The 22,241-nt window shown below is 37.0% G+C and overlaps 1 protein-coding gene and 2 non-coding genes across 10 annotated transcripts; all 3 read left to right on the top strand.

Moving 5' to 3' along the window:
- The first annotated feature begins 263 nt into the window (after nt 1-263).
- Nucleotides 264-13,322, top strand: EMB269 (GTP1/OBG family protein). 8 transcript variants are annotated; one of them, XR_734171.3, is made up of 8 exons: nt 266-1,359; nt 3,079-3,352; nt 6,788-7,076; nt 8,546-8,705; nt 10,100-10,208; nt 10,513-10,654; nt 10,760-10,849; nt 12,854-13,322. XR_734171.3 is itself a non-coding variant. In XM_010249560.3 (7 exons), exons 1-6 carry the CDS (start codon nt 353-355, stop codon nt 10,606-10,608), a joined length of 1,935 nt encoding a protein of 644 aa, XP_010247862.1. In that variant the 5' UTR covers nt 266-352; the 3' UTR covers nt 10,609-10,654; nt 12,854-13,322. The 8 variants fall into 8 exon arrangements, 5 of the variants coding, with proteins under 5 accessions (XP_088755691.1, XP_010247862.1, XP_088755690.1 ...); XR_016083389.1 differs by lacking the exon at nt 12,854-13,322 and adding an exon at nt 11,380-11,871; XR_016083388.1 differs by having other exon boundaries at nt 10,513-10,849.
- A 3,970-nt stretch (nt 13,323-17,292) lies between these two features.
- On the top strand, nt 17,293-17,366 carry TRNAN-GUU (transfer RNA asparagine (anticodon GUU)). The gene has a single exon. It is a non-coding gene; the product is annotated as a tRNA-Asn (tRNA).
- Nucleotides 17,367-17,446: 80 nt separating this feature from the next.
- TRNAQ-CUG (transfer RNA glutamine (anticodon CUG)) lies at nt 17,447-17,518 on the top strand. The gene has a single exon. It is a non-coding gene; the product is annotated as a tRNA-Gln (tRNA).
- Nucleotides 17,519-22,241: the final 4,723 nt, after the last annotated feature.

Genomic DNA, 22,241 nt, shown 5'->3' with positions numbered 1-22,241 from the left:
ACAACCCCAAAGTTCAAGATACTGTTTGAATTTTTCAAAAAAAAAATCTATACCTGGTCTACATGTAAAAGGATTATGATGAAATGTTAATACCAACGGCATGAGAAGATTTATTCAATTGTCGGAAAATTTGGAGGTAATTTTGAAATTTCGTAAAACTTGGGATGCTATAAGAGATTTGCTAAGCTATCCACGATAGGCTAATATCCAGATTCCACAGAGTCAAAATACGTGCCAACTGTCAAAATTATATGTGATTATCTTCTTTAGAAGTACCTGCCGGGAACCGTTTAATTAACGAACTCATCCTTTTTTCTGTTTAGCGCCATTTTTTCCCATTCTGAAACCGATAATGGCATCTCTATCCGTATGTGCTTCTTCTCATCGTTTTTGTCCAACTCAAGCTCGCCTGAACACACGAAACCCTCGTGTTAGCTCTCCGAGAAGGCTATCCCGCAGCTCGAACTCTAAACCCAAACCTCGACTCAACTCTGATAGGTTGCCACCGCGGCCGCCACCACCCATTAATCGATCCGGCGGTGGGGAAGCCACGACTTACACCCGTCTTCCACCTAAGGAAGATTTCTTCGAGTATTCCTTCGAGTCCCCAAATCGGATTCCAAGCGAAGTAAAGCTCTCCGAGTCGACTTTGGAGAATATTGCAGAGAAAAAGATCTCGACTCATGAAAATGCGTATGCGATGGATGAGTCAGACATTGAGGAGGATGCCTTTGATACCGAATTAGGGTTTGATTATGAAGAAATTGAGTTTATCGACGAGGAGTTTGCTTCTGCTGATGATGACAACAGTGGCGAAGTGATGGGGTTCGAATGCGACAAATCCGACAGTGAGAGAGATTTGACAGAGGGAGAGAAGGAGAAAGGAGTACCGGCAGTGATGAGATGCTTTGACCGGGCAAAAATTTATGTGAAGGCTGGAAATGGCGGGAATGGCGTTGTGGCCTTTCGGCGTGAGAAATATGTGCCATTTGGTGGGCCGTCGGGTGGAGATGGGGGTACGGGAGGAAATGTTTATGTTGAGGTTGATGGTTCAATGAATTCTCTGTTACCATTTCGCAAAAGCATCCATTTTAGGGCTGGGAGAGGGCACCATGGACAAGGAAGGAAACAGGATGGGGCAAAAGGAGAGGATGTAGTGGTAAAGGTGCCTCCAGGGACTGTGATTAGAGAAGCAGGGAAAGAAGGACCCGAAGGGCAACTGCTTCTGGAGCTTCTGAATCCTGGGCAGAGGGCACTGTTGTTACCTGGTGGGCGGGGTGGGAGAGGGAATGCTTCCTTTAAGTCAGGAACAAACAAAGTACCAAAGATTGCTGAGAATGGTGAAGAGGGTGCAGAAATGTAAGTTAAACATGTTATTATTGTTTTGGATGTTCTTATTAACATATTTGAGATATTGCATTTGTTTAGTACATGCTATTCTTGTTGTGGCTTATAACTCCTCCATGACTCATTCTTATAAGATAATGATAATTCCTGCAGTCGTTTAGACAATCAGCAGTTCAGCACGAGTCTCTTAGAAATATAAAAGTTTCCCTTTGTTCTTTGCTGTGTTTGGTTGCAGTGCAATCTTATTTGCATTAGTACACATGCATGGAAGTGCAAATGAAAAGAATGCAAATTCTGGTTTCATCATTTTATTCTGCTTCAGGTCTTATTTTACTTTATTTGTACTGCAATCAAACAAAATAAGATAACTTTTGAAAAAAAAAATCATAATTTGCACCAAAATCATTTGCACTACCATGGTTTTACATCAGTGTAAATAAATTTGCATTGCAACCAAACACAGCCTTAATTTCATTTGCTGACAGCATTGTGCAGTTTTGGGCCTTTGAAATTTGATTGTTATCTATATGAATTTGGCACTTGAGTTGCACTTTTCGTATCCCATTGTAATGTTTGACTTCTAATTCCTTAGAAAAGCCTCATAGGGATCACTTGAAATCTCACTAAGTTGTTTAAAAGATGACTTAATATGTCATGAAATGTTTTACCAAAGTTTCGTAAAACAGAATCTTATGAGGAGCATGGTGTTGGATAATAATGGCTGTGTTTTATGCTCTGATGAGCTGGAAACAGCATCCATCTATTCCTATACTACCAGTCTACCATTTTTTCAGGAACCATGGGAAATTGTGTTTGCTTCTTTTGGCTGGAAAGGATGTTTCCCAGCAACAACTGAAAATTTCTTTCAATGTTGGTATCTATAAAGTTTAAGTGAGAAATGAAAAGTTACATGGGAAATTCTGCTTGCAGCTATTTTTTGGTACATTTGAGCTGAGAGAAATGCAGCTATTTTAAGAACAAATCAAGCACAGAAGAATCAGTAAAGTCAAAGGAACTTTATGTTCATGGTTGTCCATATATAAGTTGTTTTCAGATGTTCCTCATATAGTGTTGTCAATGGGTTGGGCAGACCTGACAGAACTAAATCAATCCAATTATATAGGGTCTGGATCTGCATTATGTGTCTTGATTATAAATGGGTCTGGATTGGTTTTGGCTGTTCCGGACCAATTAAGACCAGAGCTCGCTATGTGTATAATTATGTAATACCTATTTTTTCTCATGATATACTTGTAATATTATCATATTATGATGTCCAAAATTCCAAATGCGTTGATTTAACAAATGAGTGGGTTTATTGTCAAGTTACAGGTTAAAAGAATAACTGTCAATTATAATCGGGTTTTATTTAGTCAGACCAGATAGCCCTGATTAATAACTGGGCCGGTTCTTTGTCTGTTATCGTCAGACCCTATAGGGTGTGGTATGGAACTGGTTCTACACATTTGTTTATTGGCTGAGGACTGAGTCTATCCTAATCCTGACCCAACCTGACGACCCATTGACAGCACTATCCTTGTAGCCTGTTGTTTGAAAAGATTACACTGTTTAGGGCATTTTGTCATACTGAATTATACTTTTTGTACATGTCCATTGAACAGATCCTTGGTGTACATGGGTTCTAATGTGATGACAAAATTTTCAGTTTATACAACAAATTGAAGAATTAGTTTAGTCTACCAATTTCAGCCTGACAGTTTGCTTCATCAGGTGGTTAGAATTGGAGCTGAAACTTGTTGCTGATGTTGGAATAGTTGGTGCTCCAAATGCAGGAAAGAGCACCCTCCTCAGCATCATAAGTGCTGCTCAGCCAACAATAGCTAACTATCCCTTTACAACTTTACTTCCTAATCTGGGAGTGGTTTCATTTGACTATGATGCAACAATGGTTGTAGCAGATCTGCCAGGTTTACTTGAAGGAGCACACCGAGGTTTTGGTTTAGGCCATGAGTTTCTAAGACACACTGAAAGATGTTCTGTTCTGGTTAGACCATCTCATGTTGAAATGAATGTAGTTTAATATTCTTTTAAGTCAAACGAGGCATAATTTATCAAATTTGCTGATATTACTCTTTTGATTATTTGGTTTCTCCTTGTCAAATGTCTAATTCCTTCCTGTCTTATGAAGCTAGAAAATTACTTTTTGTATGCTTCCTTAATCAAGATCTAGAGTTCACATGTTTCTAACACTGGTCTGTTGGCATGTAGTACCTTATATTCCTGTAAAGGTGTGAATTGGCATTTTGATGGGTAAGTTGAGATGGAAACTGTCCTTGTTTGATCATACTTGGGGTGGGTAATGGTCAGAAAATAAAATTTTGGATGGACCTATCGTGGGGCTGGAATTTACACTTAAATGCCCCTTTAGGACTGTCTAGATGGAAAGGGTTGTTGCTCTAATCAACAGTCTTAAGGATGTTTACATCTCTCCCTCCAAACCCTCACTAGAAATCTAGAATTTGGGTTGCCCTAACGATTAGGTTTCTTCACCCCAATCTATTTTTCCAAGCATTGATTTCTGACCCTGGTGAACATGTATTCACAGAAAAGACTGGGTTTCTTTTGATCTGCACAGTGTATCCGTCTATTTAAAGGAGGCAGTAAAAGGAAAGATCAATACTTTTGATGTTATTTGTATGTAATAAGTGTGGGATGTCCCTCTTCTCTGTTTATGCCTGTATTATATGTCTAAAGAAAGTAGAATCAGCTCCACATTTAATCGTTCACTACCAAGGAGATTATGGCATTTATTTTTGGGCCTAATTGGGATGGATTCAGTGGCTCTTGGAATTGTCCTATTGCAACAATGGAGATATTTGGGAAGAAGTTCCATGGTGCATGTTGTTTGTGGATGACATTGTTTTAGTTAATGAAACTAATGAAGGATTAAATGCAAAATTAAGATTATAGATAAATGCCTTAGAAATAAGAGGTTTTAAAATAAGTAGGACTAAAACAAAGTATATGACATGTAAATTTAGTAATAATAGGAGTATAAATGAGGATACACTTAGGATTGGAGGTCAAGAGATAACTCAATGTGACCATTTATGGTACCTTGGTTCAATAATTATTAACAAGGGAGAGATTTAGGAGGATATCACCCAAAGAATTAGAGCAGATGGGCAAAATGGAGGGGTGCGTCTGGACTTTTATGTGATAGGTAGATACCACTTAGATTAAAAGGAAAATTCTATAAAATAGTTGTAAGGGCAGCTATGGTGTATGGAGCAGAATGTTAGGCAGTCAAGAAACTTGCATGTTTGGAAAAATGAATGTAGCAGAACTACAAATGTTAGGATGGATGAGTGGAAAAACTAGAAAGAATAGGATTAGGAGTGAAGTCATTTGTAGGAACTTAGGAGTAGCTCTAGTAGGGTGATAAAATGATAGAGTGGACTAAGATGGTTTGTTCATGAGCATAGACAACCACCAACAACTCTAGTAAGAAGAAGAAGTGATTTGTTATGAGTTGAAGGGGCTAGAAGATCTAGGGGTAGACCAAAAAGGACATGGGTAGAAATAGTAAAAAATGATTTAGGAACTAATAATTTAACAGTAGATATATAGAATGGATTGGCAAAACAGGATTCATGTAGCCGACCCCATATAGTTGGGATAAGGCATGGATGATGATGATGAGTTATAAGTTGTCATGTGGGGGTCTAGGGAGAGAGAAAAAATAAGGTGTTTGAAGGTGGTAGTGCCTCTTTTGTAGCTTAAGAGGCCCCCTTCTTTTACCAATATTTCCTTCAACCTTTCACTTTTCTCAATCAAGGAGTCCTATTCCTCCATGGGTGGTTGGGCAGATTTCAGTTTATTTTGATGGCAACTTTCTTGGTAGCCAAGGTTCATTCAAGATGGGAGAGATATTCAAATCTCAATGGATCTCCATTTTGGTAGTTATTATTTGGTCTTATTGGGAACATTGAAGCAATTAAAGCTAGTGTTGGCATTGCTCATGGATTCAAGATTTTGTTTTGATGAATAAATCACTGATTCATGATTTCCTTGGGGCATACGCCTTTTTGTGCTTTATACATGAGGCATATGCCTCATTTGCTTTTACATTTTTAGGTAGTTTTTTATAATTAAAATGTTGTAAATAAAAGTGGGGGAACCATTTTATCATGCTCCCAATTGTAAATTGACATTATATTGAGGATGAAAGCCCTCGAAATTTGTTTATTGCAAAATTACAATAAAGGGCAGCCCAATGCACGAGGCTCCTGTTGTTGTGGGGTCTGGGGAGGGACATACAGAGAGGCTGTTTCCAATATTTTAACATTTATCACCCAAGTCACAATGGATCAACCCAATCGTTGTGCCAAGGCCCGCCCTCTTATTGCAATATTACAATAAAATGCCAAAATAGAAGTGGGGGAACTGTAGCTTTGATTTCTTTTAATGCATTGCATTTATTTGAATATGAGATGACATATTTGTTTATGTTAATTTTGTGCTATTTTGAATTGTTAATTCTGAAAATTTGATTTGAAACTATGCAAGTGATTTATTGATTGCTGATGATACTTATATATAACTATGAATAACGATACATTCATAAAAAAACTATGAATAACGATACTTAATGTGATAAATTGATGATACTTCAATTTCTATATTTAAATGTGATGGTTATATTATTAGAAATTAGAAATTTTCTAATTTCTCATAAATTTTCCTGTTTTTAATTTATTTATCTTATTTATTATATCTTTAAATTATTTTAACTTATTTTTTATTATTTATTAATTAAAAAAAGTCAATGCTTAGGAGGCTTATGCCTCTGGCATCTTGGTTTATACTTAATGCCTTAGGATGGTAGAATGCTTCACATCATGCCTCTGTGTTTTAAAACATTGGTAATGCATAGTCTATTGACCATCCATAATCCTTACATCCCTGTTTATGTTTAAACTTTATATTGTTCATGTATTTTTGCCTACCAGAAGTCCACCAGTAGGGTCTAAAAGTCATATTTTTTAATGCATTTGACATTTCCATAAAAAGGAGTGACAGGGCATCTGGATAACTTGAGGTGTTATTTGTGACGCTTGTCATGAGATCTAGTTTCACATAAGTGGGAGCTTTGGCAATGTTCCATTTGTCTAGCCTTTCATAAGTAGTTTAACCCTGAGTGCATTTTATTACATCCTCCTGATTCCAAAATCCAGAGTGGATTGGTATGGCCCCTGAACCCCCCCCCCCCCCCCCCCCATGTACCTGTCTTTACATACCTATATAAACAGGATTCATGTAGCTGTCCCATATTGTTGGGATAAGGCTTGGATGATGATGATGACGATGATGACACTTCTGATCCTCTAAGAGTACATATGTGATGATATATTTCTTGTTTTGCATGTGGAGTTGTTGTAACATGCTAATGTAACTCCACCTTTTGTTGGACTTTTAGGTGCATGTTGTTGATGGTTCAGGACAACATCCAGAGTATGAATTTGATGCAGTTCGTCTGGAGTTGGAGTTGTTTAGCCCAGAGCTTGCTGAAAAGCCCTATATAGTTGCCTATAACAAAATGGATCTTCCAGAGGCATCTGAAAAGTGGAATACATTCCAAGAAAGCCTACAAAGACGTGGTATTGAACCTTTCTGCATGAGTGCAGCAAACGGACAGGGCACTCATGAAGTAGCTTGTGCTGCTTATGAGCTACGAAAAAAAGCAGAGGCAAACAAGGAAGTTGAAGGTTAGAACTTTATCTCATTTCCTTTAAAGTGGCAAGTAACAATGCAAACATTTTGGGTGATTTCAACTATGAATAATTTGAGGCAAAATCTATGGTGCAGAACGTGCATCATGAAGCAAAAAAAGTGAACCAATGGTAAAGTGATATGTCACATGTGACATCTTTAAAATTGTTGAAGTCACAGTTCAAAATTTCGTTACAATATGCCCCGTATCCAGCGTATTGTATTGTTAGGGACTCCTTTTTTAAGGGTTTTCTAGAAACACTCTTTTTTAACTGTTAAATAATAATTAAACAAGCCTCCTGTAAAAATATGAAGTAAAAAATATAAAAAAGGTTTTTTGACAAGGTCTAAACACCCGATACACGTGTTTTTGTGCATATTGGGTGTATTGATACTTTAAAACTTGGTTAAAATCTTTAACATGATTAATAAGTAGACCTTGTGAAATGTGAACCAATGAAAAATAAGTAAAACATGTGACATCTTTAACTTGATTGATTACTTTTTTTTATTGATTTACTGTGCAACTTCTGCATCATAGTTGGACTCATAATTTGATGGCCTTTTGGATCCACATTAGTTATCAAGATGGAAAGACAATCCTTGTTTCCTTGTATTGCCTGAAATTATTCACAATGATGGAACTAGTTCTTCTTGGTCAAGGTGACATGAACACATTGTCTTACAAGATGAACTTATCATAGATGAAGTGTTCTGAGGGACTTATGGAAGCTATGTTCATTACTGTAAATGGAATATGCAGAATGCATTTAACATACATTTCTATCCCAGACATTGTGGTTTCAAATTTGAGAAATTTTTGAAATTGTTCTCTTAATATCTCGAAAATCCTGTATTTGTCAGCTTGTCTCTTGATGAATGCCTATTGAACTGTATTTCACCTTGGATTCTGAATGTGGTACCCCAATCATGAAAATGTACTTCTCAGTATTGCATGGGCACAGGCACAAGAGTCTGACTTGGCAAGACAACAAACATGGACTCACAGACACATCTATAGAAAAGTGAATATGCTATTAAAGTAGTCTTTTTTTTTCTTGAATTCTAACATTATATACCTACAAAAAATGGGTCTAAAATGTTGCCTTTGTTACTAAGTAATGCTTGATATGAAAAATGGCATTCATTTCGCACTTAGTTCTTCATTTATGTCAAATAATCTAGGCGATAAAAATGAAATATTACATAGAAGTGCCCCTCAAGAATCTTGGAGTGTCAGAATCCTACATGTGTCTGACATAGACATGGCATCTATTCAGAAGAGTCCATGCAACACTGGTACTGCCACTTAATTCCAACTAGTCCATAAAAAATTCAGTTTCTTCAACTCCTTTGCTCAGTCGGTATGTGTTTCAGTTTCTTCAAATTCTTATGCGTGTCAAGAGGGTTTTCTTATGTCCTTATGTGGTCTTGGCATTTTTTTGACATATTCCATGAATTTCAGGTCGGGCTGATCCAGTAAACTTGAATCATGTAGCTGACATGGTACATAAGCAAAGAAGTGCTTCCATTAATAACTTCGAGATCTTTCATGATAGCGGTTCCAATACTTGGCATGTAGTCGGTGCAGGCATACAACGTTTTGTTCAAATGACAAACTGGCAGTATGCTATCTTTGCCTTATTTCTTCATCCCATTATATTAATGTGAACTTATTCCAGTTGTCACAATACCTATTTAGTTTTTCATCTCTTTTTGAGCATCTTTTGGCATATTTTGTTGGATTTATTTTATCCTGCAAAGGTATTACTGAAGAATTGTATTGTAACTACATAATCATAGATGTTGCTTATTGCCATCCTGCAATTGTAATTGCACTATTTTTTACTATCCTCATTCCTTGATCTTACTTTAATTAATTTAAAAAATTGTGCTATCAATGTTTTAAAATGTGGATGCATAACCTGAGGCATTTCATTGCCTGGAGGCATGAGGTGTAGTTCAGAATGTAAGAGGTGTAAATCTCCCAAGCACAAGGAGGTGTAAGCTTCCTTACGTGGAGGGGGATGAGGAGGAAGAAGGAGGATGAGAAGGAAGAAGGGGGTCTGGGGGCAGAGCCCCCAGCCCAAACTTTCTTTCCTTCCCTTCCTTTTACTTTTCTTTGATTTATTTTCTCTTGTTTTTTTCTCCTATTTCTTTTTTTTTCTCTTTCTCTTTCCCTTTCCTTTTTTTCTTTCTTTCTACCTTTTTTGTATGAGGCATGTGCCTCATGAATCTGAGGAGTACCCCTTCAGCCCTCTGGAATATGCCTTTTAAAACACTGCGTGCAATATATCCCAAGGGGTAACATGAGAATAGAGAAGATATGATATGACAACAAAGTTATAATTTATAACTGCATGAACTGCAAAAATGGGGTTTTTTTCATTATGCAGAATCTTGACTCTTGTTTTTGAATTTTGACTTAAATCCTCCCTTGTTGGCAATAAACTTCAACTGGTCTATGGTGGTGGGATATGGAAATGGACACTTATGAGAAAAGTGAGGATATGATCTTTATCTCTGAAATTCTAGGATACAAATATGGATACAGGTATCCCGGTCAATTGTGCAAAATTGATGACTACACCAGTCAGTGATACAAGTATTCCATTCAGGATATGAATGGGGGCAAAATCCTTCATTTTCCAAAATTCCAGGAGATTAATCTGGATACAAGTATACCATTGTATGCGAACCCATTCAAGCTGAAATTACATTATAACAAATTTAATGAAATATCTAGAACATACAGATTCCTGCAATTAGATTTATTGTGATACACCATATGCATATTTTCTTTAACAATTAAGGACCAATAACTGATAAAAAAACAGATAAATATGTTTCTCTTTCTTCTGGTCCTTGAATTTAGAAAAATGTAGAGCCCACACTCCACAGTTTCTTTGCTGTGATTGACCAATTTGATTGAAGATAGAGTAATATTCCTTTATTCCTGTTTCCATCTTATCCTTGCTGATGCCTATCTGGAATACTGATAATTGGAAGTTCTGAACAGGTATTCAGAATCTATGAGGAGGTTCCAACATGTCTTGGAGGCATGTGGTGTGAACAAATCTCTTGTTAAACTTGGTGTTAAAGAAGGAGATACGGTGATTGTTGGTGAGGTATGTTAATAATATTTTCAGGTTTTCCTTTGGCAACATCGTCTAGGATTGTTTTCCATTAACATGAAACATGCAATAAGCGTCGACAATAGTCAAGAAAAAAAATAATTAATAACATAAAAGGACAAATTCCAACTTTAATGGCCATCTAAGTTTTTCCTCTCTTTTTTATTTGTTCTTTTTACTCCCATCCTTTTGGTTTTCAAGATTGGACCAGTGGCCTGCATTTGTATTCTGTATTTCTGCTATAATTCCATTGATAAACCTGGATGCATTGCTGATGATTTCTATTGCTTACTGCCAGATTGAAATGGTATGGCATGATTCCAATGACAAATTTGGACTGTCAAATATGAAGAAGGGGCCACAAGGTTCTGTCAAATGGCCTGAGTGGAAGTAGTTAACCTATTTCTATGCTCACGCTGACTACTTGCTGGTAAAACAAGGTAAAAGTCACACCTTGTTGGAGTAACCTAGTTCAGCATATGAGATAAAAAGACCATAGAAAGTTATTTTTGACATTATCTACATCTATATTTACATATATATAGGTAGCGGGTTATTAGTCAGGCTGAAGGTCCAAGGAATCTTCCATTGCAAACTGTTCTGCGGCCCAAAATGGCCTACATGCTGTTAATTGGGTAAATTTGAGCCCCTAATCCCTTGCCATATGTTCAGAATAAACCCATCTTTTTAGGCAAGTTTAACATTAAAGCATTAATACTTTTAGCAGCCAATATTACTTGTGGAAAATACCAATAATGGATGGGGTTCAGGGCTGGTATGGACTGGAGGATTGAATAGGTGGGATGTCCAGACGGTTTCCTACTTGGTGTTCTCAGATTGACCAAATCATCTCTCCACGTAGCAAGCAAGATATGACAGGTCATGTAGGGAAGCGCCCTACTTTACCCAACTAGGGAACCCTTACATATTCTTGTATGGAGAAAATCACAAATGGCTGATAAACATGAGAGTTCAGCTTGGTACCAATGTCTCCAGTCTCCGTCACCCTGTGATTCCATCTGAGAAGTTATCTTTGGTTTAGTTTGAAAATAATCCTTTAGAGCATATAGTGGGATTTTCCAGTTGAGGTTTTTCTTTATATATATATATATATTCAAGCATTCTATGTTTATATCCCAATAGTTGTATTTTAATTGCACAACAGATATAAATTGGGAAGGCTTTGTTGGATTTAGTTTATTGATTTGGAAGCAAACCAAAGTGGGCCTCCTGACCAAAAAGTTTCATTTGGAGACATTTTCGAGATCTCATAAGAACCTATTATCTTAGGTCAGATCATCTTGGAATGGCTAAAAAGCTTATAACAAGACAATAGTCTTAAACTCATTTGTAGGGTAGGATCCTATAAATCTGGATGCTAATTTCTGTATTCTACACAGAAGATTGAATGCTATGCCTAAATTTTCTCTCTAACGCAGAAATAACAACTGCAACCTTGGGGGGAAATACTTTTCTTGTTTTCCTTCTTTTTTCTCTTTGGGAAAGGAGAAGTTTGCAAGTTTAGATATACAGCTTGATAGGAGTTGTTTATTATATTTTATAGGAAGTTTCTGAACATTTCACTGTAATTTAAACTTCTGTACCGTAAATAAACTGGCGAAATTATGATACTTGTTCCATGAATTTCTGAATTTAATTGCCTTTTTTGTATGCCTAATATTTGATATGAGAACTCGGTTGGTATTTGGTAATGGACCAATGCTACCTTAGACCCTTGTAGATTTGCCTACTCCAATCAAAATTTTGCCATAGGGTTCAAAACTTGTGGAAAAACTGACCTTTTTACGGCGGATTATGTAGACTTGTTGTAGGGAGATCCATGGGCTGGGCCGAGGATAGGTTTAGGGGTATAGCCCAAGTCTAATTAGTCTGGGCTTTCGGGCCCACAACTTCAAATATAGTATGTTTAATATTAGGGTAAATCCCTTAAACCTCCCCTGGGTTTTCTGAAAAGGTCTTAAGCTTCCCCTCAAGTTTGACATGCCCTTAAACCTCCCTGACTTTTGGAGGTATAGGGACTCATACACCCTTTCTGTTGCTTTACGGTTAGAAATCTAACAGCAACTGTTGATGTCTTGGATTTAAATATACTATAATACCAATTTTGCCCTTATATAAAATCATCAAATGTTTTATTTGGCTACCATGGTGGCAATTGGCAAGTTAGATCATAGATGAACCGAAATTCAAATCTAAAAGGTGACAAATTTCCACGATGACCATTTTATTAAAGTAAATTTTAATGCTTCAATTTTGATAAAAAAAATAATGCTTCAATTGGCTAGTTGGCTCAATATGAAATGCGTCTTTTGGATGCATTATTAGAAATTACATTACTTGGGGCAACACGTGAGTGGTAAAGCTCACAACATGGGACTTTTAACTAACCAATCTCATCATCGATTTCATTTTGGGCAAGACAGACTCTCTGCGGAGCATTGGGTTGTTAATTCTTGACATCGAAAAACTGGCTATTGTATGCTGAAGATTGATATGATTAAAGCCTATGATAGAATGGAATGAGATTTTTTCTTCAAGATTTTTAGGTGTTTTGATTTCTCATCTAAGTTGTGCAACCTTAATAGTCCACCATATTTCATCTCCTTGTGAAACTCCAGGGAGCTATTCTTTCAACAGAGGGATTTGAGGCAAGGATACCCTACGTCTGAAGTGAATGGCAATCAAACAGCAAAGGGTTTGAGGCAAGGATGCCCCATATCAAATATCACCAAACAGCCCTTCATTCTTGGTCAATAAAGTGAAGAAACATCTAACCAGTTGGAAGTCTTTTGGTGTTATCTCATGCGGCCACCAGAACAATATCGTGCCTTCTGCCCTATTCGATCTCCAATCAGTTGAATGGTATTAATTAGAGACTTTTGGCGGGGGAGTTATGAGCATGAAAAGAAAGGCATTTTCGCACTCTACATATTTGTGTTTGTATTCCTTTCAAATTGAGTCTTAGCAAATAAGGTGGTTTGGGTATCTAAGATATAGAAAAGAACCAATAAAACTCTAATTTTGAAACTCCTTTGGAGATATTTAACAGAACCTACAATGTTGTGGTTGCAAACTTGCAACTGTCAATATCAGTTGTATTTGGCATATGGTTTTTGAGCCGCTGTTGACCTGGACGGTTGGATTGTTTGACTCAGGAATCATCCAGGCAACCAGTTTCATTTTACCCCAAACCTCGTCCTTGGCAAAAGACCGTTGAATCGGTCAACGAATTGTTGACCTGGGTGGTTGAATCGTCGACCCATTCAACAGTTTTTGGCTGTTTTTAAATTTTAATTATTTTTTTATTTTTTTTTAATTTATTTTGTTAGAACGGACCGTTCATTTGGACCAGATAGTTGAACCATTGACCTAGAAATTGGTGGCCAGAATGGTTCCGGTTCTGAGTCGTTTTTTAAAACATTGATATTTGATACCATTGTCACTTTTACTTACAACGTTTTAGGTTGGTTAATACAAATTTTATAAGAATACGTTTTTTTTTTCTACCACAAATAATGTGAGTTATCAATACCACATTAGATATTCAAGTTTAATGTTTTTATCATAAATACCAATACTTAATCCAATGCCTATATTTTTTTAATGAAATTAATTATTTGACATGATGTGATAAGACAATTTTTCAATAATTTGTACAAGTAAAAATGGCAATGATACAAAAGACAGCCTTCATTGATGCCACCCAAAAATCTTAGTGGGTTGATCTCATTATTTCATTGTTCAATCAGTTCTAGGAGCATCTATTCTTAACACTAGGCTTAGTACTTCTCCAGTTCCAACAGCACCCATTCATTGTTCGATCCAATCTCTTGGAGTGGTTGTGGAAGTTGTTGCTTCCTATTCCAACTATTCCTATAGAGAGTATTACGTATGTAGACTCCACTTGTCCATTGTGCATTGCCTCCATTGAGTAGACAAAATCCTTATTACATTTATTTTTTTACTTGTTCGGGCACTAGCACAAGCTGTTTGGTTTGGGTCCAACTTGTCATTAAGATCCTTGGAACCAAACTTCACCTCTATTGCTGAATAGCTGGAATAATGGTGGGACCTTGATCAACAAGATTATGGTCTTTGTGGGACCGTGTCTCCGGAAGCATTGAAATAATGTTGCTTTATTTAAGATTGTGCGGCTGATCCCCAGTAGGTAATTCTATCATACAAATGTCATGTCTTTTGGTATCATTGTCTTTAGGACATATTTATTTTAATTTGATTATATTTTAAATCTTTTCATTTTACTAACAAGTAACCGGTGCTGTTACTGGATTTATCATTAAATTCTTTCAAGATATTCTTTGCTATTTTTGTGTTGTTTGTCATTTTAAGCCAAATAATTAATTTTTCTATTTAAATTTTAATTCCCTTTTATTATCAATTTGTTTTTAAAATAAACTAACTTTTTTCCTTTTAGGTTTTCCATTTAATTCTAGGACACCGATTACTTTTTCATTTCTTAATGTGCATATCTACTATCATTAGTCTATGTTCTGTTGTTTTTGGAATAACTTTTCAATCTTTGCACATTATTGGTTCTAATCTTCTGGTGAGGAAAAAATCTATTTGATATATGTTTAATCTACTTTTAAATGTTATCAAGTGTTCATCATTCTTTTGAAAAAAGATATTTAAAATTGTCATATCATAAGCTAATGCAAAATTTAATATTGTACCTCCCGGATTATTCTTCTCTCCAAATCCAAATCCTCCATGCGTCATATCATTTCATATACTTCTTTTTCCTATATATCCATTTAAATCTCTTATAAAAATCTCTTTTTATTTGGATTTTTTCAATTAATCCTTCTAGTTTTTTCTAAAATCATTTTTTACTATTTTTTTCTTAAATGCACTTAAGGTAAATAAGCACTAATTATGTTACTAATTTCCTCACGCAAAACAAGTCTAATTAAAATTACTTTATCCCCAATTCTTTTAGCATTTACAATGTTATTTTTAAACCCCATATATTATTATCGTTACACCATTCTATTATTCACCTCTCTTGTATATCATAATTTGTAGCCATCAATATCTTTAGCTTCTTTTACTCTTCCATTTAGTTTCTTGTACTGCAATATTAATCTTTATTTTCTTCATAGTGTATACTAATTTCATAGTTTTTTTCTATTAATGTTCTTGCATTCTAAGTGGATAAATGAAGTTGTGTTTCTTGTAATAGTTTCGTTACCCACCCCATCGAAAAGGATGTGGGAACCCTTGCTTATTTGCCACTATAGTTGAACATTGCCATAGCAGGTCAGTTAAGGGGACCATCATAGCAAACCCTTGCCTATTTAACACTACACTTGGATTAGAGTATAGCGTGTCATTTTTGGAGAATGCCTTAACATGAGCATGAAAAGGCAAATCATGATCCATACTTATGAGGGTTTCGCAAAAGTTTTAATGCTAGCTACCAACCTAACACAACCCTCCTCCTTTATTGGGCATGGGACTGACAATGTATAACAAGCTCTGGTGGAATTACTAAGCTTATTTAATTTATGCCTTTTAATCCTAATACCCAATCTTCCCCTCTTCCATGGCCTTACATATTTGTACTACATTGATTGACTAAGTCATTTTCATAACTTTTACCCATGGATGGATTACCCTTGATAAAAAAAGATGAAAAAAAAACAGTTGCACAAGTTCTAAATGTATTTTATAATTACCAAAGAAAAGAATCAGAATTTCCTCATAAAATTTTCCTCACAACACTTATAGTCATACATCAGGAACATCTCTCATGAATGAAAACATACAAGTATGGGAGATATTCTTAACGTGCGACTAACATTCTGTGATGTGGGTGTGAGGGGGAAATCCGAACTTAAAAGAAAAATATGATCATGTAAAATATAAGAAAAAGAATCGATCTCTCCCATAACCATATCAACCACCACCAGTATCCCTTCACACACACAAACACAAGAAAAAAGGGGGAAATTGGGAAAGGAAAATAAAGTGATCCAACGCATGCTATTCAATCAAAATTTGAGTTTGAAGAACATTTATCCAATTCTACTAATAGTCCGATCCCAATCATATGCTTTGAATAGATTGGATTATTGTAACCTTTTTATTCCTTAGCCCTTGGATCTAAGTAGGGATTTACCAAAAATGAAATGATCCAAGCAAGGTTCAAAATATCGATATGCTTGATGCGCCGGTATGGGTGTCTTGAGCGAATCAATACTGTTTTTTTTAGTTTTTATTTTTTTTTTCTGAAACCGGTTCAAGGGGGCCGATTTAGGTCTCCTCCACCCCCTGAACCGGTCAGACCCCCAATACACCCACTATAGGGGCATATCAAAGGGGTCTTGGAATGATACATATCGGCCGATACGTGTCAATACTTTGAACCTTGGATTCAAGTAGGGGTGTAAATGAACCGAGTTAAGGGGAGCTTTGTCAAATCAGGCTCATGAACCTCTTGAGGTGGCTTCAGCTTTCATTATTCTAATAATTGAACCTTAAGAGGGAAAGAGAAAGTTGACTTGCATTTGGATATACTACCCACACCTACCCACAATATATTTCCCATATTTGTATGTTATAATTTATGGGGAGATATTCTCCACATGAGGCTATAGTGTCCCGTGGCTATGGGTAAGAGATTTCGACACCCCAAACTTATGAAATTGGATTTGATATTCACAAAATTGTGTTTACACCGTTTTCATAGCCTTTTTTAGCTATGAATTTAAAATATCTTCCCATGAATAAAAAGATGTTCCCAATGCACAGCTCAAAAAGACCGTGAGAACGGTGTGAGCATAATTTTTGTGAGGACTGAATCCACCCTCCAAATTTATAAGCGTGGATCTCCTAAAACAAACAATGTTAGGAACATCACAATTGTGTCATCTGTCTTCAGCATATGTGAATCGAAAAAGGTGTCATAAAATGATGATGCGTCCACTTTTTTCGGATTGCTGAAAAAAAATTAACATTAAAATCTAAAGGATTAATGACTGTGGGGATGGGTGGATACACATTTGAAATAATTGAAAGGAAATTAAACGTGGTAGCTGGAGTAGCTCAGTTGGTTAGAGCGTGTGGCTGTTAACCACAAGGTCGAAGGTTCAAACCCTTCCTCTAGCGTAATTTTAAATCTAAAATTTGTAGATAGCTTTTCTTCTTCATTATTCTTTTAAGTTCTTATTCGCAACAAATGTACATGTGGTCCCATGGTCTAGTGGTCAGGACATTGGACTCTGAATCCAGTAACCCGAGTTCAAATCTCGGTGGGACCTTTTCTTTTTAAATTCCTTTCAATCACGTACGAGAGTTTATGTGCACGAATGGGCTTCGCAAAAGCAAGGGCCCGGCCCATTATAAATCCATCATCAGCCTAATTAGGCCCCATTCAATACTTGCTGGTCATAACCGTTCAACTTTGATTTGATACATTTCATCATGCACTCAAGTTCATTTTTGCTACAATGAAGCCTGTTGTCTGAAAAAAGTACTTTGGGCCTTCCTCTTTACTGGTGTTTATACAAACTCCTTTTTTTATGAAATTTGAAAGAAAAAAACAAAGAATATGAAATTTGAAAAGAAAAAAAACTAAAAGAAATATAAGGCATATTGGTTAAAGTATTGATACAGAGGTGTATGATGCTTTGAACCGTGCCTTCAACCTTTAAACTCGTCAATTCTAACGATCCGTTTGGTTTGTAGGTGGAATTAGAATTAGAATCGAAATTGATATTCTTTTCAAATCAGAATAGGAATGGTTTATTCTCATAGTCTGTTTTATGGTTTTTAAAAATAAATTGGTGATCGAATCGATCAGAGGTCTGGTTACCGATTCGAACGGTCCGACTGTTCGATCCGAATGGCCGGCCCGTGCTGACAAAAAAATTAAAAAATTGAAAAACGGTTAAAATCGTTTGAACGGTTAACCGGCCGGTTCAGCGGTTTGCTGACCAAAATCAATTTTGAGAGAAAAAGCGGTTTTAGAGGAAAACGGAACCGGTCAGGTGACCGGTTCCCGGTTTTTCCGGTCCGGCCATCCGGTTTTGAAAACAGTGGTCTGTTTACTTCAGATAGGAATCTGATTGAGAACTGGAATCAACTGGAATAGAATTCCCAAGGGAGGGGGAAGAATGACCATTCCCTCAAAAGGGGGAATGCCATTCCACCAGGAATGGGAATGAGATTCCAATTCCATCCAATCAAACATTTGAAATCAAAATGAACCATTCTAATTCCAATTCCAAACCTCTATTCCCGCAAACCAAACTGGACTTAAACTTCATCCAACTCAAAACCTTCTAACAGTAACACAATAACTTTCTTCTGTCCTCTGACTTTTAAGGCTAACAATCCCCTAGTTCTCGTTTCCTCCTGAAAAAAAAAACGCTTCTTTTTTTCACTCTTAGTTCATCTCCACCCTGTATCTTCTAATACCTTTTAACGTTCAAACCTTAAGTTAGCATGCTCTGTTCTGTTGATTTTTTTAGGGCTGAATTGTAAAATGCCAACCCTTACTAAAAATTTAAAATTAGTCTTTTAGTTATATGTCTTTGTTCTTGTTTCCATCTTAACCTTGTTGATGCCTAACTAGAAAATTGATAATTGGAAATTCCGAACAGATATTTAGAATCTAGGAGGTTCCAACATGTTTTGGAGGCGTGTGGTGTGGACCCCACAACTTTTATTCCACTGTACACTTACAACAATTTAAAACTTCCAACACTCGTTCCCGAGTTGGAATCTCCTGCCAATAAAACACGTCCCAACACCTTATCAACTTGATCTGATACCACACATCTCACTATGAAATTGTGGCCCACCATAAAAGTGGGAGCTACCATGCATGAGATGTGCAGTGTCAGATGATATTGGCAGGGTGATGGAGCGTATTTTGTTGGCAGGTGATCCAGATTCCTCATACCCCTTATATGACTCCGGATCTCCTGCCCGCATCTACCCACAACACACTACCCCCGTGAATTGGGAACATCTCCCTCTGCATATACTATGCAGAGGTTGAGATGTTCTCCATGTGGCTGTGATAAACATGGGCAGAGTTTGTGTGAGCAGCAGATCTGGACTCCCCTTGTATTGGCATTAATTCCCCTATTACCACTATTCCCATATGTACAATGAAGTAAAAAACTTATGAGGTGGAGGTAAATGAAGATTCCCCCAATAGTTGATAGTTGATGAGACCGGATTTGCTCCTCACACAAGGCGCTTCACTCACACCTCACACGCACATGGTACCACGCACTGGGAACATCTCTCATACTTTTAAGTTATTATTCACGGGAGATGTTCCCAATGCACGGTGGATGTGCATGTGAGGCGCTCCCGTGTGAGGAGCAGATCCCATTCCATAGTTGATAACATGAAAGGACAGATCCCACCTTTAATGGCCATCTAAATTTTTCCTCTCTTCTTTTATTGTTTTATCTCCCATCCTTTGGTTGTCAAGATTGGACGAATGGCCTGCATTTGTATTCTGTATTTCTGCTATAATTCCATTGACAGGACGCGTTGCTGATGGTTTCTATCGCTTACTGCCACATTGAAATGGTATGGCATGATTCCAAATGATAACTTTGGCCCATCAAATATGAATAGGGGTGTCAATTGGTCTGGATTTGGTCCAATCCGATCCAGTTCAATGTGAATCCATTACAAATGGATCAGGTCCAATTCAATTCAATGAATATTTTGGACCAGTCCAATTTAAAGTATGGATCATCTAATCTGTTCAAATTTGTTTTAATTTAGGTTGATTTCAACCCAAACCCGGTCCATTGACACCTATATTCTTATCTTATATCAATGGACTAAATATTGGATTAATTTAACCTAATCCAATATAAATTTATTACGGATGGACCAGGTCCAATCCAATCTAATAAATATTTTGGACCAGATTGATCCAATCCAATATATCTTGTTGATCCATCCAATCGGTCCAAATTGATTTTAGACTGGACAACATCCAGTACAAAACCGGTCCATTGACACCCTTAAATATGAAAAAAGGGTCAGAAGATTCTGTCAAATGACCTGACTGGTAGTAGTTAACCTATTTCTATGCTGATGCTGCTGGTAAGACAAGGTAAAATTCACACTTTGTTGGAGGAACCTAGATCACTTTTTGGTATACATCTCACTCTCTGGTCCTATCCCTTGCCACGTGTTCAGAATAAACCATCGAATAGGTAGGCATGCCCAGAGGGTTCCCTACTTGGTATTCTCATATTGGCCAAATCATTCCTTCATGTAGCATGATGTCCAGGTCAGAGTATGGATTCAGTCCTCACTGAACTATCTTCACACCGTGCTCATAGCCATTTAGAGCTATTCATCGGGAACATTTTTGTACTTGTATGTTTTATTCATAGGGAAATATTCCCAATACACAACTGCAAGTGGCTGTGAGCACGGTATGAAGACAGTTATTTAAGTAGTAGACCTGTTCATGGGCCGGGCTGGACTTTTACTCTTCATAAACAGGATTTTGTTAACCCGAGCCCGAGCCTGGCTCGACCAATGGGCCTACAACGCACTCTCTGGTCCTATCCCTTGCCACGTGTTCAGAATAAACCATCGAATAGGTAGGCATGCCCAAAGGGTTCCCTACTTGGTATTCTCATATTGGCCAAATCATTCCTTCATGTAGCATGATGTCCAGGTCAGAGTATGGATTCAGTCCTCACTGAACTATCTTCACACCGTGCTCATAGCCATTTAGAGCTATTCATCGGGAACATTTTTGTACTTGTATGTTTTATTCATAGGGAAATATTCCCAATACACAACTGCAAGTGGCTGTGAGCACGGTATGAAGACAGTTATTTAAGTAGTAGACCTGTTCATGGGCCGGGCTGGACTTTTACTCTTCATAAACAGGATTTTGTTAACCCGAGCCCGAGCCTGGCTCGACCAATGGGCCTACAACATGGGCCCGAGCCCCGCCCTAATAAAAAGCCCGAAACCCGGGCCCGAGTCAGAAGTCTAACCTAAAAAAAAGAAAGGAATCACTGCCGATGAATGTGTTCGTTGGTATTGAGAGAGAGAGAGAGAGAGAGAGAGAGAGGACATACCGCCGGTCCGCCGGAGTTCACTGGTTGCACTGGTGAGTGTTTGCCTGTTCTGTCTACTTGAGGTGAGTGTTCGACTACTGAGATGAGAGGTTCGGCTAGAAAGAGATGAATGAGAGGAGAGGGGTTAGGAACTTAGGATATCTAGGGTTTTTGGTTTAACCTAAAAGTTGGGCCAGGCCGGGCTCAAGTCAGGATTTTTTAACAAATCTCAAGCCCGACCTGTAAAATAGTTGGGCTCAGGCTTTTAGGCTCGAGATCAAGCCTGCGGGCTCAAATTTGTGTTCAAGCCCATTCGAGGGCCAGGCCGGGCCGGGCTGGCCCGTTGGGTTACCCGACCCATGAACAAGTCTAGTAAGTAGTAAGTACTGAATCCGATTTCATCCAAGTCATGTAGGGAAGCACCCTACTTTACGTGTTTACCCTTACGGGCCTTACCCAATTACAAAACCCTTGTATAGAAATAAACATGAGAGTTCAGATGGGTACCAATCTCTCCTGTCTCCACCGTCCCAACTCTGATTATATATTAAATACATATTATATATAATAATATATTATATTCAAATATTATTTATATTGTAATTTTTTCTTTGGGAATGCTTATGTTAAAAATAAGTGCTTATTTGAATAAACACTTATTTGCATTTGGCATGCGATTTTTTCAAGTGCTTATTTATTTTATATTAGGTGTTTGGTAGTCTTTTTCTCTAATAAGCACTTAAATAAGCATCTGCAACTATTTTTTCCTTCATTTTTTTCAAATTTTACAAAAGCACTTTTATAAAAGTTACAGAAGTACTTTTATAAAAATATTTTTATAAAGTACTTTTATGAAAACACTTTTATTAAAGCACTTTTATGAAAGCGCTTTTACGAAAACACTTATAAAAGTACTTTTATGAAAGCA

Source organism: Nelumbo nucifera, chromosome 3 (genome assembly GCF_055504915.1).
Source record: "Nelumbo nucifera cultivar China Antique chromosome 3, China Antique-T2T, whole genome shotgun sequence".
Classification (NCBI taxonomy): Eukaryota; Viridiplantae; Streptophyta; class Magnoliopsida; order Proteales; family Nelumbonaceae; genus Nelumbo; species Nelumbo nucifera.
This window is presented reverse-complemented; position numbering and strand designations above follow the sequence as displayed.